Genomic DNA, 17280 nt, shown 5'->3' on the forward strand with positions numbered 1-17280 from the left:
GGTTAGCTAAACTCACCCATGTGACACATTCCACACGCGCGACACATGTTCTGCATCCAGCCGAAATTCTTCTTTTTAAAGGACCAGTAGAATTATAAATAATTATTTTTTTTAATCCCTTTATCCGGTACAGGATATATGTATTCTCCACAATTGTTGGAGCTCTCAAATCTGCCCATTATTGGCTATTATGGAAATTGTCTGTCAGTGCACTCTGATTGGACATTTTGTTAATAAAAAAAATCCTTTTTTGGTGCATTTTACTTTCTTGGTGTTACTAGACCTTTAGTGATACATTTGGCAGCAAATCTGCTTTATTGCAGAAGCAACCCATGGTGCAATTCTCCTTGCTGGTAACCATGGATTTCTTGCCACTGCACTGAGTACAATAATGTAACCCCTTGCTTGCACAGGGCTGCTGTACAAACTGCATGGGGCGCTATACAATAGGTTAGCCAAGGCCTGTATGGCAAGTGAAATGAGTTGCAGATGATCCTGCTCATTAAAGCCCTACATCAATCAAAATTAAATGACAAAACACCCCTTCAAAGCAGGGTTGTCCAACTAGAGGCCCGTGGGCTGCATGTGGCCCTGCAATCGTTTTTTTTTTTTTGTCTTTTTTTAATGGCTCCTAATCCATTTTTAGGCCCCATAGACTTCGAAGCAGTGCTCTGAGATAAGACATAAGACTGGGGTCCCAGCGAGGGATTAGGGGGTCAGTGTAGAATAAAGAGCAGTTACTGCAGTGAAGGTAAATACTTTTGCTTTGTATTTTTAGCAGTGAAATAAAAAAATATAAAATACTAAATCAAGACACACTTCTTCCCTTCTTGTATTTGCTGGACATATATGTATTGCCTATTCTGTGTTGCTCTTAAGAGGCCACCATCCCCTAACTGCCAGCTGACATTCTTAGTACAGGAGAATCCCTATGCTGCCACCGTTTTATGGTATCTCTTGTCCAGGGTATGGGCAAACTTAGGGGGCTGTTCCTGCTGAATTGTGCTTAGTACAAGGGAATACCTATGCTGCCACTGTTTTATGGTATCTCTCTGTCCAGACTATGAGCAAACTTAGGGGGCTGTTCCTGCTGAATTGTGCTTAGTACAAGGGAATCCCTATGCTGCCATAGTTTTATGGCATCTCTCTGTTCAGGCCTATTGGCTTATTTGCAAGCATACTGCAATACTGCACTCGGGCCATACAAGAAAATACTGAAGGCGTTTGAGTCATTAACAGCCTCACAGAATTTAGGAAGCAAAAGCAAAGGGGTCTACTAAAACATCGTAATTTCAGTACACAAATACAAAGGAAATATAAACTCAAAGTTGCCCTTTAACTTAGTAAAGTATTGCATTAAACCAATGGCACTATATAAAATTTAAAAATAAATAACGTGTTTATAAATGCCCATATACCTTGTGTGCGGTACAAGAGGGTCACAGGAAAAGCACATTAATACAATAATTATAGGGTAAAATACGAAAACCCTGCCCATGAGAGCTCACAGTCTGATGGTGGTCAAGTGCAGTGATAAGATGGCTCTGGGAGTCTCTGCCAGTGAGAGTTAGGAGCATTGGCAGAGGTGTCCTTAGGGTGGGTGCACATAAGGGTGACTGCCCTGGGGCACCATACATAGCGAGAAGGTGTAGGTAAGGCCAGTGGGAGGATAGCAGCCATACTAGGGCTAGATGGTGCAAGTAACACTTAATGCCAGTGCTGCTCAACTTGTTGCTATGCTAAAGTGCAACTCCCCCTGGTATGTGGGAAAAGCCTGGGAGCTACAGTTCAGCAACTGGAGGGCTACGGGTTGTACCATCATACATTATAATAAATAACATAGCTCCCCAAATCAATTTGCCCCATACCCCAGGATGGAGCTGAGCAGAGGCCGATGACCAGTGAAGTGCCAGATGTGCGTGCAAAGGTCAAGCCAAGCGGTAGAGGATCAGAAAGTAAGAGAGGAGGACACAGCAATGTTTTGAAAACCCCAACGAGAAAAAAAAAAAATATTTTATTGGAACACATCTGAACATCAGATATACTCTGGTTTCAGCTGGGTGGAAACTGCACCTCCTTATGGCATTATCAAAACCCTAAGAGTAACAGGACATCAGCAAGAAGAGGACATTGGAAGATGGGACGTTAATGATTGGGGAAGGGGAGTGGGGATGGATGCAGTGTTTTTTTTTTTTTTTCCTCCCCTACAGGCAGCAAGCTACTTTACTTAAAAGGAACATATACCTAAAGTAATAACTCAGCCTCACAAGGAGGTCTTTCATCTCTATACTAAATGGACCCTAATAAAACCCATACTGCATTACCCACCTCCCCCAGAGGCAACATGGCGGTGGCTGCTGCTTTGGTGCAGGAAATGCCTTATAAATCATGTTTCATCCTTAATCACTGTATGAGTAGGGGCTTATTGTGCCTATAACAGAGTTATTATACTGTATATTCATATTCAGTGACACTGCAGGCTGCAATGGTAAGGGAAAGGGCCCTGGCTGAGCTCTCTGCTTCTCCTATGTTACTAGTGATGCGCAAGCATTGAATTTCAGCAATAAGTTTGTTACTTGCATTTAATATTTTTGGTGAAACAGGGCTAATTCATCCAACAGTAAATACAATAATAAATGCTCTTTGCCCTGGCTGCACCTATGAAATCAAGTGCCATATAGCAAAGTACTTACAGTACATAATGCTAATTGTATTCCTTTTATAATCAGGTATATGTTCCATTTAGGTTTTTAAGAAGCAGCAGTCTCCTCCCACCCCACCACAAAAAAAAAAATGATTTCTGACCCCCAGGGGCTACCTAAAGCCCAGAACCCTGCCATCACTGAGAATATCCTGTATTTTAGGGTGCTCAGCAAATCTACAAGCAGCTGTTAATGAATTCTGCCCATCGGTCCATGACTGTGGGAATTAGGGCTGGAGGGCTCTAGGACCTAGGGGTGACAGGTCATTTAAGAGGGAGCAAATGTCCCACAATTTTTCAGGTGTGTACATAAAGTCCTATAAAACAAGCAATTGTGTGTGTATGTGTAGGTTTGCCCTGCCCCTCCTAACTCCCCCCGCCCCCACCTTTTTTTTTTATCTTGCCAATCACTTTATTTGGAATTTGAGTGAGCCTGGGGTAGAATGGGGAGCCAAAGGAAGAGGGCAGGACATATAGGTTCTGCGCAGATGAAAATAAAAATGTTACAAAGAGGGAAGAAAAATAAAGGGCTCCCCTCAGCCATCCCCATTTAACCACCCCACCAAAGAGGTCTCGTGCTCCTGCTGCTGAGATACCATCATGGGCTGGTCGCTCTGGAGGATCTGCAGGAGAAAGAGAGAGTAAGGAAAGTTAATACTGACCCGTCTCTCTTGATATGTACATTATATCTGAATTTTCTCTTGCAGAGCAAAACCGCCTATGCTTCATTACTGATCTGTGCAGGCAAAGCAAGTAAATTACATTGTTCAGTATACCTTTGCCACCAGAGGGCAAACTTTTAGTAAGGATTTGGATAAGGATTGCTCATAAGAGCAAGCAAGGCTTCCTACAGTTATATTATTAAACATACATATGCTGACAAGCAGGCCCGGATTGGGATTCTAAAAAGGCCCTAGCATTTCAAGTAAATGGAGGTCCAAACAGCCTTCCCCCTACAGACCCAATAAATGGTGACCGCCTATGGAATCTTACAGCAGCCCCTTTGGGTGACATTTGCCAGAATCCACAGATTGCCAGCCCAGGCCTGCTGACAAGGAGTTTCCCATGCAGAACTTTGTTAGGGAAACTATATCTACACAGAAATGTCAATAACAAAAGTAGTTATGATATTTGCATTGTAAGTCTGGATATATGCACTGTTATATAAATATGCACACATATTACAGATTTCCCATCAGTCCCTGCCCCAGAGAAGCTTACAATCTGAGGTTCCTACCATATCCACATCCATATCCAATTTTGTACCCAGTTTTATTGGGTACAAAATTGCTTTTGGAGAGAGAACACACACACTTGCAGGTAAGACTCCTGGCTGGAATCATACCTAGAACCCTACAATGCTATGTGAACCAGATCCCCACCCTTATGGGAAACTTAAGTCTGCACCCTGAGGACTGCCATCTAGGACCAGTGACACAGCAGTCAATATTAAGTTATTTCTTTTAAAATGACCAGTAATACCAAAAAATGCAACCTAATTAAAAACCCATGCTTGAGATATTAGAAAATGTCTCATCGGGGGGATGCTGGGAGTTTTAGATCAAGAGCTGGAAGGTGCAGGTTGGTAATTCCTGTTATTTAATGTAGTGAAAGACAGTTATATAGAGCGCATTTGAAAAGTGGAACTGTAGATGGGCTGTTGTGCTGCCCCGGGGCAGTCATTATAAGCACATGGGACGATTACAAAAAATGCATCAGCTTCCTGTATATCAACTATCTGACTGAGCAAGTGCAAGCAGCATAGAATAAGTACAGACATTCTATGGCAGTAGCCAGACTTGCATGATACAATCCCTCCAGGCTCAAAACTTGATACTGAACTGCCTTTCAAATAGGGGGTCACTGACTCCAGCAGCAAAATAACTAATGCTCTGGGAGGCTAGTTTTATTGTTAGTTTGTATTACTTTTCTTTCTATTTAGACCCTCCCCTTTTCATATACCTTCCTCTTTTTCAAACCACTGACTGGTTGCTTGGTTAAACTGGACCTTAGCAACCAGATAGCTGCTAAAATTCCAAACTGGAGAGCTGCTATACAGAAAGCTAAATAAATAAAAAACTGCAAGTAAAAAATAAAGACCAATTTGCAAATTGTCTCAGAATAGCACTCTTTACATCATACTAAAAGTTGACAGCCCCTTTAACGTCTATGCAACAAAGCAAAATGGCTGCACACTAAATGCAGAAATCACAAGTGACTTCCATACAGCAACGTAAGAGACTGACGCTGGCGTGTGGCAATACTTCAGTCTGTGCGTAGAAGAAACAGAAGTGGTTACATCCTACCAAATGTAGAAGAACATTTGTGGAAACTGAAGCAAGGCCTGAGATCTTTGTGCAATAAGTTCCTGTCTGTTTCTTAAATGCAAATTCACATGTAACAGATGTAAGTACTACCTCATCATTGCAACCTTCCACTTACCTATGTGAGTTTTTTGGCCTTGTTGTACAGAGAGTCAACCACTTTGCTCATATTCTGGATGGTTTCCAAAGCAGCTTCGTATGTTTTATCTACTGGCGGTTCATCAAAAATTATTAGAACACCTTCTCCTTGATCCAGGATTCCTTTTAAAAATTATGGAGAAAACATAAGGAAGAAAAACAAAAAACAAAACGGCAGGGACTGAATCTACTCTACTAGATCCATAGAGATCTGCTCATTTTGTGTTTAGATAGATTTGCTTTCCAAACCAAGCCCACCAATATGACAAACACAGACTTTGCCCAGGGCCAACTCTAATCCTTATCATAGATTTGGTAATAATCAGAGCCCAAATGTCTAGGCAAGACAAGCTATGGGTTTTGCTTTACTGCAAGATAGAAAGAACTTTAAACTCTTTTGTGCAAAGCTTAGGTCACAGATGGGATCCATTATCTGTAAACCCGTTATACAGAAAGTTCTAAATTGTAGAAAGGCCATGTCCCACAGACTCCATTTTAATCAAATAATAAAAATGTTAAATTATGATTTCCTTTTTTTCTGTAATGTTAAAACAGTACCTTGAACTTGATCCCCACCAAGATATAAACAATCCTATTGGCTTTATTTAATGTTTTAATGATTTTTTAGTAGACAAGGTATAGAGATTCAAATTATGGGAAAACCCCAGGAGTATTCTGGATAACAGGTCCTATACCTGTATATCTGAAAACTGAACTGGGACAGGTATTTGACTTATTTAGCTTACCATGAAATTTCTTGTCTAGGATCATCTGGGAGAGTTTGCGTTCTACCTCGGGCTGGAAATCATAAAGCAGCAAGAAGACTTAATTAAAGAAAAGTTTAAGAAATATCAGAAATCAAATTTTAGTGAAAACAATAGCAATTATACCAAGAATCCACAGATTACCTTTGCAACACTCCCCTAGCCAAGAAGTAACTAGTTACAAGGAAATTTAAATACATTTTTGTCTGAAGGTAAAAGGGAAAGGAAGGGTGTAAGGAAATCATCTGCAAACAGGAGAATGATTGGTGGTAGGGTTCAAAATGATAGTGGATGCTGATCACTGGGGGCAGGAGAACTGAATTTAGGTTTATAGCATCAAGACTTGATATTGCAGTGGGATAAATATATATATTGTAGCATGTTAGATCTGTGACAGATTTGGAAAATAAGGAACCATTTCAGCAGCAAAAATATGTAAAAATTCCTCACCTTTGGGAGCTTGATAAGACTAGATATGTGATCAATCTGAAAAACAGAAAACCAAAAATTAACATCTTTGAGCAGGCAGATGCATCAATGGAGAAAGGCACTCTGATTAGGGTTATTGTTAGATAGCAGCATCTAGGAACAAACAGAAAAATCTCCCACAGATACTGAATTTACAAAATATGCTCTGTTGTCATTTTTGTTCACTGTTTTGCTCTTATCAAAAAATTGAATTCCTTATTTTGCATTCTTCTCTTCCCACCCCCTTACACATAAGTCTATAATTCCTTAATTGCGAAAATGTACCCTGTTGAAAAGCTGGGCACTGAGATAGGCACCCCTGCCCATTCAGAATTTAGCCAACTGGTTGTTTAGCTATGGTTACGTCCTGCAAGGCATAGTCTCTATGAAACATGCCTGGTGATATTTAGTGCTCACCTGTACTCTGGAGAATGGCTCAATCACCCGGATAAGGTTCTGCTCTAGTAGGTTGTCATACAGCTTGGCCAAATGTGTGCTGATAATGGGATCATCCCTCAACTCTGCTTTATAATCTGTCAGTGCCTGGAGGATACATAACATGCAAAAGGAAGAATGTGTCAGTGACCAAAAAAAAAACTAGTGCCAGATAAAGTAAATGGCACTACATGTTGTTAATGAGCAACATGGATACCTTCTCAAAGTTGGCGAGTGAGCGGTTCTTACTAGCCTGTGCCACGCATTTCAGTGCTTCTGTCTGCAAAGCGAGGAAAAAAAGGTTCAATGTTTTGAGCAAAGAAATCAGTTCATATGTCTTTGGTATAATCATCGTTGCATGAAATACCATTAATGTTAAATTATATACTAACACCAACCTGCCGTCCCGCATAGCGCAAGGCCAGCTTTCCACTCACTAAGGCCTGCACGTCCTCTGGGCTATAGGAGGCATAAGAGACATGTTAGAACATCGCTGCTTTAGTGCATGGGATATAAAAAAAAAAAACATTAACAGGAATATGGTTACAACCAAAGTTTTAAGCATTTTTTCTGATAAAGGAATAGTCCTTTATTAGAAAAAAAATGCTTAAAACAGTACACAGACACAGTCAATACATAGGGCTTGCCCTAAAACCTCTTCTACTTTCAGACTCCCCAGTTCTTGCAAGCAACTGTGGGAAAAGAAGGTAATCAAATTACCAGTCCACTGCTCAAACCTTGTTATCTGTAAACCTGACACAGGGTGTAGCTTCAAGGAAATTGGAATTGGATTATACAGAGCTCATTATTTCTGTTTAGGCTAATGGCACAGTTTTCTCTGCTGGCATATTTCCACCAGCAGAAAAACACCTATCCCCAGATGTGGCAGACAATTTTTTTTATAAGAAAACAAGCATTTCCATTTTAGTCAATGGCAGGCAGCAGAAGTGGAGAAAGGGGTTTCCTTAGCATACATAATATGTGTGTGGCATTAGTATAAAGAAGAACTAAAGCTTAAGTAAAGAAGTAGGCTAGAAATAAACATTATGTTTTGGGCTACTGTACCAGCCCAAATTTTAAGCCAGTGCAGTCAGTTTAATTTATAAAATTTTTTATTTCTAGCCTCATTCATCTTTAGGGTTTATTTCTTCTTTAAAACTACTGAGCGCTATTAATATTTTTTATAAGGGTGTCTGTCCTAAATAGCCTCTCTGCACCCAGAACATTAGTGTTTTACTAATACAACATATCAGTGCTGATGAAATTTGTGTATATTACCTACAAAGTGCAAAACGCATGTTATCCAATGTTGCCACACACATTCACAGAAAGACAATTACAAGTTGTAAAGAAACAATGGGATCTAAAATCGTACGTATTTCGATAAAGAAAAGAGGTAAATTTAACATACGTATTTAGCATGATCTTGCACAGCAGCATATATTTCAGGGCTGTTATAGCCTTGGGACTATCTATGGAATCGTTCCCTTCAAAAGCCTCATAAAAGTAAGAATAAGCTGTTTTCCAGTCTTTCTCCTCCGCAGCATGGATTATACCTGAATTAAAACACATAAATAAATCAATAATTCCACCCCCCGAAATAATAAAACACGCACTCATCCACAGACATTACAATACTCTGGCGACAGGCTCTGCAATAATCCCAGGAATGAGATATAAGTACCTGACTGCATGTCCAGAGCAGCCTGCAGTTTGGGAGGGCAGTAGATGGCATTAGCTGTGGTCCGTGCGGAAGTCAGTGCTGCCCGAGCTTTGGGTAAATTGCTCAAAGCATGGTAGGTCTTGCTTTCCAGTAGCTGAACCTCCACTAAGAGGGCCTTATCATCCATCTTTTTTAATTCTCTTAATAGCTGTGAACCTGGTGAATACCGGCAGAAAATAGGTAGAAATATTATATATAATGTAAAATGTATAAGTAAAAAATACATTATGTTATATGTAAAAGGTTCCTATACCTCACTTGCTTGCTCCTTTTTCCTTAGTTCGTAGGAATAAACTTTATAAAGTACCGGTCTAGACCAGATGCTTTCAAACTAAGGTGGCTTTTAGTCTGAAGGCTATTTGGATGAATGGTTATTTTCTGTCCTGGATAACCCTTAAAATAAGCCTTGGGCAAATTCAGGCAACTGTTTGGTATCAGGACATGCCCAGAGTTTTGCCCATTACCATCTGCCCTCAACATAGTCAGCCGACAACCAGTGTGCCAATAAGAACATCCCCTGCAGGATTTTTGTAAGGGGATAATCACTATAGAGCAGAACAGTCCAACTGGGAACCATTCCTAATGTGGTCCTCCAAAAGATTTTTTTATGGCCCCCTGCATTCTTTGGATGAATATTTTAAGAGTAGTATATTAACTGTCCCACTAAATGGAAGGAGTGCTGGGATTTTGTTTAAAGAGAAACAACTTGCATCTATAAAATGCACCAGTTACTAATGCAAAGTTAGGGATAAAGCTACTTTCTATTTATAATTGTATTTCAGTGATACTGTGTGACACATTCAGACAAAATGACAGCAGACTATTTAATAGGAAATGAGTCATGACAAGAGGTGGCTTGTGCCCCTGGCTAAACACACCTTTTAAATAACAAACTGCCTGGCACGAACACACAAGTAGGCTGATAAAGCTACAATTACATAAAGGAGAATCTGCATATTGTATCTGTTCTTCCCTAGGTATAACAAGTGGGTGTGAAAGAATAGGCACTAAGAATAGATGCAGAACTTTCTGAGCAATGTAATAATATCTTCCATTGACATTGGAGGGGGAAAAGGTCAGTATTTACCATGAAAAAAAATGAACAGTGCTCAAGTACATAGTAATATGCTGCATAGCAGGTACATCATTGAGTTACCCCCTATGCTGCCCAGCATTCTACAACACAGAGGCAAGGGCACAGACATTTTGGGACCTGAAGTTAAGGCACAATGAGCGAGAAGCTGCTGTTTTTACTGATCTTAAGTACGATAGCCAGTTTTTCAAGATAGATAGGTCTCATGAGTCCAGCAGAATGTGCACATTTTATATATATATATAATATATATATATATATATATTGAGCAGCTGCAGTGGTCTCTCTGTGGGATGTCCATATGTACTAAATCACAGTGGAGGAATGATGTAGGCATGCAGCCAAATAGGCCATTAACCAGACTCACAATCAGAAGCAGGCACACAGATAAGCGTATGTGGGAGGCTACAGTTCTTATGGCCTAATCGTTCCTTATGTAAAATGTTTTATGGGACATTTTAACGCTTTACCCCCAGTGTATTTAAGTTCCATTCTTTATCTAGCTCAATGCATTTGCATAGATGTAGCTCATAAAGTAGAATAAAATATAAAAACTCTGGAGGGTGCAGATATGTTAGGCAAGGTTTCCCCTGGAGTGTAAACCTCTAAAATAAGTGAATGTAAATTTAATGAGAGCGCTATAAGGACTTTTGCAGTTAACGGTCATTATTTTTTTTGGCAATTGAAGATATTAAGGAAAATATGTACTATTAAAAATAATATTTTTTACAACAGTGCCACCTGCTGGTCAGTGTCCAACTGTGAGGAACATGTCAAAGAAAGGAAGAGTCTGTTCTGATGTTCTTCTGGTTGGGAAAAACATTAGAAACCTTAGCTAACTTCTTACATCAGACCAACCCTCTCTTTCTTTCTTCTGACAAGTTGGATCATGGCCACAAAATCACCAGCAGGTGGCGTTGTGGTAACAAAGTTAATTAATTTTAACCATATTAACCCTTAATATATTGGAATTTAAAAAAATAAAAAAATGAATGCATGTTAATTGCAATAGCACTCTAATTTTGCCTTACTTTACAGATTTACTTACTCTTAGACATTTGCACTTCTAGGAGATGAGATCAGAATATTAAAAAATAAATAAATTCAGACAACCTCTTGAAACAAGAAATTCTACAACCTACAACCAAGTCATAGTAAAGATGGAGTGAAAAGCTGTGGCAAGAGCTATAAAGATTAAGCACTTTAGACACTTGTCTCTAGGGTCCTTTAAGGATGTAGCATCTGGAACCATTGTGGCCCTGGATGTCAGGATACTGGATTGCTGATTTTTTGGAAGGGGAGTTGGGGGGAAGCTCTATGCATTCTTTGGGAGCTTTTGTGGATTTATTGATTGATGTCAGTTATATAAAAGGATTAGGATTCATTCTACCAAGCAAGGAGTTTTAGAAGCCTCGAATGAGCAGGCTTGATTGTCCAAACTTATTTATTGTGGCTGGCTAATCTAAAGGTGCCCATACACTATAAGATCTTCACTCGATATCCCCGCCTACGGGTGGGCGATATCGGGTAGCAAGTAGGGCCAAACGATCAGATTACATTTGTGGTTATGGGGCAGTCGGTTCGGGGGCCGCATCAACGAGCCGATGCGGTCCCCGATCCGACCGGATTTTCTAACCTGGCCGATCGAGATCTGGCCAATTTCAGGCCAGATATCGGTCGGCCAGGCCGCTCTGTTCTGCCCATACACGGGCTGATTAGCTGCCGAATCGGTCCAAGGGACCGATATCGGCAGCTATAGTCGGCCCGTGTATGGGGACCTTAAGTCAGTATCTATGAACTGCAATCTGCTTCTCCTATATTCACTGCAAAGTTACAGTGAATCATGTACCCTCTGCACATTAACTTTCTTGACTGGTCTCAAACGGTTACCCATTCAACATGACAAATATTAACACTATCTACGCAAAGTCACCACACCACACAAGGTCACAGCCTCTGTGGCTCTCAGAAGCCCTCAATATATCACCTCCTCCTCCCAGACATGCTCATCTGGAAGATCTCATCTAAACTGCTCCTTTTCAGCTGTGCGCTCTGGAATGCTTACTCTGCAATACACTAACAGCTATTCCATTCCCTCTTTCTCAAGCTGTCAGCCATAACTGAAAAATGACTCACATCCACATACAGTGGCTCTCCTGGGGAACTTAAAGAGAAGTACCTATAGTGGCCTCTCATTCACTCAACCCCCTAAGACCTGGGAAGAGTTAAAATTCACGTACATTAGACTCTTTTGATTATTCCCTGCAAATTTTTCTATTTTTGAGGTCCACACAATATATCTTTACTTCTCTTTCTTGTTTCATGTGGCAGTAATCTGCTGGTAATCAAAACATTATTGTGGTTTCTGGATATGTAATGTTACTGCAGACGTGCACACTATTGTATGGCGCTATTTACATTTAAGCAGTTGTGCATTTACCTTGGAGTTTCAATACAACCTTTAGTTTAATACTCTTAAAATAAAATACAGAAAACTACACAGCAAACTAAAGATTTCTAAGTTTTAGAAATCAAAACAGACCAGGACTGCCACCTGGTGGCTGACTTACCCAACTGCAATGCTTCTTGATAACGTTTAGTGTCAAAGTAGAGCGATACGAGCCGAGCCTGGAACAAATTATAAAGAGTCACTGGAGCAAGAGAACCAACAAACCTAGTATCATGCATAAAAGAGTAGTTTGTAAAAACAATTATCTATAACTATAAAGCCCCAAAATGATAAAAAATTACATATCCTACTCACACAATTTATGTGACCCAATTTTCTCTACATATCAGCATGGAGCATTTATCTCCCTAAAGATGTCATTATAAAGGCATTTACAAAATGTACACTAAACATACAAAGTGACATGATTCCTGCTGGAAAGCAGGGGTGGGTGGAGAGAAGCAATAATAGTGATGATTAAAAAAAATACACACACGTGTCTTTGTTTTTCATTCCGAAAGATAAAATAAATGCTTATACCTCCAGTGCCTGGCGTAGAAAGGTCCTCTTTTCAGCTTTTGCCCACTCAATACATTCCAAGCACAGCTCCACCTAAAAGTAATGGTGTCAGTTTCATTAAAGAAAAATAAATTGTGTAGTAAAAATAAACTGGAAAATCAAACTGTGTGCACCATCTCCATTATGTTTTTGTTGGATGATGCATTAACCAACGCTCTACACTAACTGACCATAACAATGCTTTTAAGGCAGTGATTCCCAACCAGTGGCTCAGGGGCAACATGTTGCTCATCCAGCCCCTTGGACTTTGCTCTCAGTGTCCCCAAACCAGGTAGTTACTTTTGAATTCCTGACTTGGTGGCAAGTTTTGGTTGAATAAAAACAAGATTTACTACCAAATAAAGCCTTCTGATAGTGTGCACAAAGGCTGCCTAATAGCCAATTTTAGCCCTTATTTGGCCTCCATTTACTTTTATGATGCTTGTGTCGCTCTCCAACATTTACACCCTTTTACATTTGACTGTGGCTCACGAGTAAGAAAGGTTGGGGTCCCCTGCTTTAAGGTATACATGAAGGCAAAAAGGATCCACATTCCCATTACGCTGTAAAGTCATCTATGATCATCGCACCTCCTGTCCTGTTGCTGCCTCCATGTCCAAGAACAAATCCAAAAGGGACCGCACAAGTCTGGCTGCTTTAGCCTTGCTGATCGAGTTCAAAAATGGGCGCACATATTTCAGGAGACCGCCAAGTTCTACAAAGAAAGAGGAATACGTAAGCACAATCCAAAAGTAGAACTGAAGATGCATAAAGATGCTAAAGATGGCGCGAATTAAAGGGAAGTTCTCATTTACATTAAATGTTATGTTGCAGGCGGTGATATTCTGAGACAATTTGCATTAGGTCTCTATTTGTTTTGAATGAAGCTGCTCTCCAGTTTGGAATTTCAGCAGTTATCTGGTTGCTAGGGTCCAATTTACCCTAGAAACCCAGGCAGTGGCCTGTATGAGAGAGGCTGAACAGAAAGATAAGTAATAAAAAGCCTCACAGAGCAATAGTTTTTTGGCTGCATTTTAAATTAATAGTTTGAAAGGGCACATAAAACAAACTACTAAAAAGGTAGGACCAGTAGAAAAGCTACTAAAAATAAGACATTCCATAACATACTAAAAGCTACATTAAATGTAAAATACTTTTTAAGAGACAAGGATAACAAAAACAGATATGGGATCTATGATCAGGAAAAAGTAGGATAATTTCCATAATTTGGATCATCATAACAAAAATTTGCTAAATCTAATATATAATATATATTTATCTATACACACACGTCAAAGTACAATGGATTTTCTGCTAAGAGAAATAATGTTGGGTATATATTATACAAGACAACAGAAGAAGGGCAGGAATTAAGTATTTTACTGAAAGTAAGAAATTACTTTACACTATGGATAACAGGTTTCCAGATGATATATTCCTTCTCTGTATAAATGAAACACGACAGCATAGAGGGAATTTAATCAATACCAATGCACAACACACAAAAAAACATAACTGAACTTTTAGGGGCAATAAATAAGTAAAATTCATAAAAGGGAATACAAACACTATTTAGACAAAGGGTTTACTATGACCATATTCCTATAAAGGTCAATAAACATTCCAACATTCCAATCAAGCATCTCCAATAATGCAATCTTACTATTTGACACATAATATTCATGCTCCCACCATATACACTTTTACAGTAATTTTTTATATTTGACAGAATACAAAACCAACTCATAACACTGCTGCATGTGCTGATTATGGCATGCAACAAGTCTGCATGACAATGGGTGCTACAATATAAGAGGCCTGTATAGAAAAATGCTGAGTCAGACACAACCCTGACTCAGTGTAAATATAATAGTGGGAAATGACACACATTTACTAAACATGTTTAGATATCAATTATCTGGAAACCTGTTATCTAAAAAGCTCTAAAATACAGGCCATCTCTCAGATCCAATTTTAAGCAAATATCTTTTTAATGATTGCCTTCTTTCCTGTAATAACACAGTAGCTTGTACTTGATGGTAACTAAGCTGCCGGAATACATATTGATGGCAAAACAGTCCTGTTGTATGGTGATCAAATTAAGGATAGATTTTTTATATGGAAAACTCCAGATCCCAAGCATCCTGGATAACATATCCTATAACTATAGTAATGACTGATGTTACCTTACAGGGAGGGTAGAGGCTAGCTAATACACGCACAGGATCTCTCATTATACTCACCTGCAGCTTGTCCTGTCTTGGCCAAAAGCCCACCCAACTCCAGGATGCTTTGCTCTTTGACTCGTAATGCCTCCTCATCGCTCTCCTGAATGTCTCGCTTCACTGGAAAAGACAAGAGTCAAAGGACGCTGCTTTTAACAAGTTTCCCAAAATATTAAGCAAAGACACAAAGAAAACTCCCAGTATCTGTATACAAAAATAAATATATTAATACTATATACACACACACACAGGGCGAGAATTTACATCCTATAAATTACACTATTTCTTATGAAATGTATGCCCAAATAGGGGATATAGCCTTGTTAAATGGCATTAAAGGCAACTGATGTCGCAATAAGGAGCAGGTGCAAAGTGGTTAGGTCACTGAACTTTGATAGCAACCAATCAGCAATTAGTATTCGTCAGTCTAGCTAGTGAAAGTAAGAAAATAAAAAATGGTGACCTGATCAGTTGTAACAAGCAACTGTTCAGACCAATTTTAGAATGAAGCACAATTAAGAAGTCAGTAAATTAGATATGCTGTGTATATAACTGTGCATAGGATTCCAAGCTGGGGCCCCACAGAGGCCAGTATAACTTCTTGTGTTATTTGGGTCTGTTATTTTACACAATACAAAGAAAGTAGCACCACTTTGAGCTAACAGGTTAAAGGAATACTGTTGCCAAAATACAAAGGGGTTCATTTTGCCTGAAAGCAATGCACAATATTGGGTACAAAAATTACATTTGTTGGGGGGGGGGGGGGGGACAGTATTTATGCAGAAGAATGAATTATTGAGTAACCACAACTATTTCTGGCAAACAGCAGCCCCTTCCTTGCTTTGTGGCTTAAGTTTTAAATATACATTTGGGATTAGAGCTATTGATCACAAGACAAGGAAGGGTCATTTACACTCAGGGCTGCTAAAAGGAGTTAGAGGGCCCGAAATAAAGATTCAATTTGTGCCCCCCCCAACCCTGAATTCAGGAAGTGGGCGGCATGAAACAACTTTGTGCAGGGGGTAAGAGCGGATTGGGGGTAAGAGCGGATTGGGGGTAAGAGCGGATTGGGGGTAAGAGCGGATTGGGGGTAAGAGCGGATTGGGGGTAAGAGCGGATTGGGGGTAAGAGCGGATTGGGGGTAAGAGCGGATTGGGGGTAAGAGCGGATTGGGGGTAAGAGCGGATTGGGGGTAAGAGCGGATTGGGGGTAGGAGCGGATTGGGGGTAGGAGCGGATTGGGGGTAGGAGCGGATTGGGGGTAGGAGCGGATTGGGGGTAGGAGCGGATTGGGGGTAGGAGCGGATTGGGGGTAGGAGCGGATTGGGGGTAGGAGCGGATTGGGGGTAGGAGCGGATTGGGGCTCTGTCATACAGTAACAGGTGAGACACTGTATCAGTATAAATATCCCCTTTGCCTTGTAATTAAACTGTCCGATTACAGTCTGCCCACATAGCTTGGCAGAGGAAATGAATTCAAACTATATATGAAATGTGAACAAGTGTGTAGCGATGAAATGACAATAAGATGCCCATAAGAGAGAAGTTTCTGTGGCAGTGACACAAGCTGCCATTGTACAGGCAGGGATGCCCCATGAGACGCTGTGGGCAGGATAATACCATGGCACGGATAATACCATGGCACGGATAATACCATGGCACGGATAATACCATGGCACGGATAATACCATGGCACGGATAATACCATGGCACGGATAATACCATGGCACGGATAATACCATGGCACGGATAATACCATGGCACGGATAATACCATGGCACGGATAATACCATGGCACGGATAATACCAAGGCACGGATAATACCAAGGCACGGATAATACCAAGGCACGGATAATACCATGGCACGGATAATACCATGGCACGGATAATACCATGGCACGGATAATACCATGGCACGGATAATACCATGGCACGGATAATACCATGGCACGGATAATACCATGGCACGGATAATACCAAGGCACGGATAATACCAAGGCACGGATAATACCATGGCACGGATAATACCATGGCACGGATAATACCATGGCACAGATACACTGCTTTCCTGCTCTCAGTATAAATGCCCCAGGGCACTGACGCGAGTGGGAAGCGTTTTGCCAGACATGTGCGGCGCCAATAAAAGGCTGAATTCAGCCGGCATCTATTCACTTGTCTCTCACTTCTGCACAAAGGAGTCCAGCCAGCACCCACGTCCCCCTCATTCCCCCCACCCCCCGGCCCCTACCCACGCCGCACACTCACCTATAGACTGCAGGATGTCTATACTCGCCGCCCGGTCAGACACCAGCATTTCTTGTGCTCTCTGGAACTCAATCACCGCCGCGGCCGCCATCTTGCCCTATTCCTGCACCCTGACACAGCTCTTCCGGGCCGGAAGTAG

The 17280-nt window shown here is 40.6% G+C and overlaps 1 protein-coding gene across 1 annotated transcript; it reads right to left on the reverse strand.

Moving 5' to 3' along the window:
* Positions 1-1923: 1923 nt before the first annotated feature.
* On the reverse strand, positions 1924-17253 carry psmd11 (proteasome 26S subunit, non-ATPase 11). Its single transcript, XM_002935566.5, has 14 exons — positions 17142-17253; positions 14897-14998; positions 13244-13368; positions 12636-12707; positions 12217-12274; positions 8515-8709; positions 8242-8386; positions 7229-7289; positions 7048-7110; positions 6813-6938; positions 6378-6413; positions 5910-5961; positions 5144-5286; positions 1924-3324 (listed from the first exon to the last, which is right to left on the reverse strand). Exons 1-13 carry the CDS (start codon positions 17230-17232, stop codon positions 5144-5146), a joined length of 1269 nt encoding a protein of 422 aa, XP_002935612.1. The 5' UTR covers positions 17233-17253; the 3' UTR covers positions 1924-3324.
* Positions 17254-17280: the final 27 nt, after the last annotated feature.

The sequence above is a fragment of the Xenopus tropicalis genome, chromosome 10, assembly GCF_000004195.4.
Source record: "Xenopus tropicalis strain Nigerian chromosome 10, UCB_Xtro_10.0, whole genome shotgun sequence".
Taxonomy (NCBI): Eukaryota; Metazoa; Chordata; class Amphibia; order Anura; family Pipidae; genus Xenopus; species Xenopus tropicalis.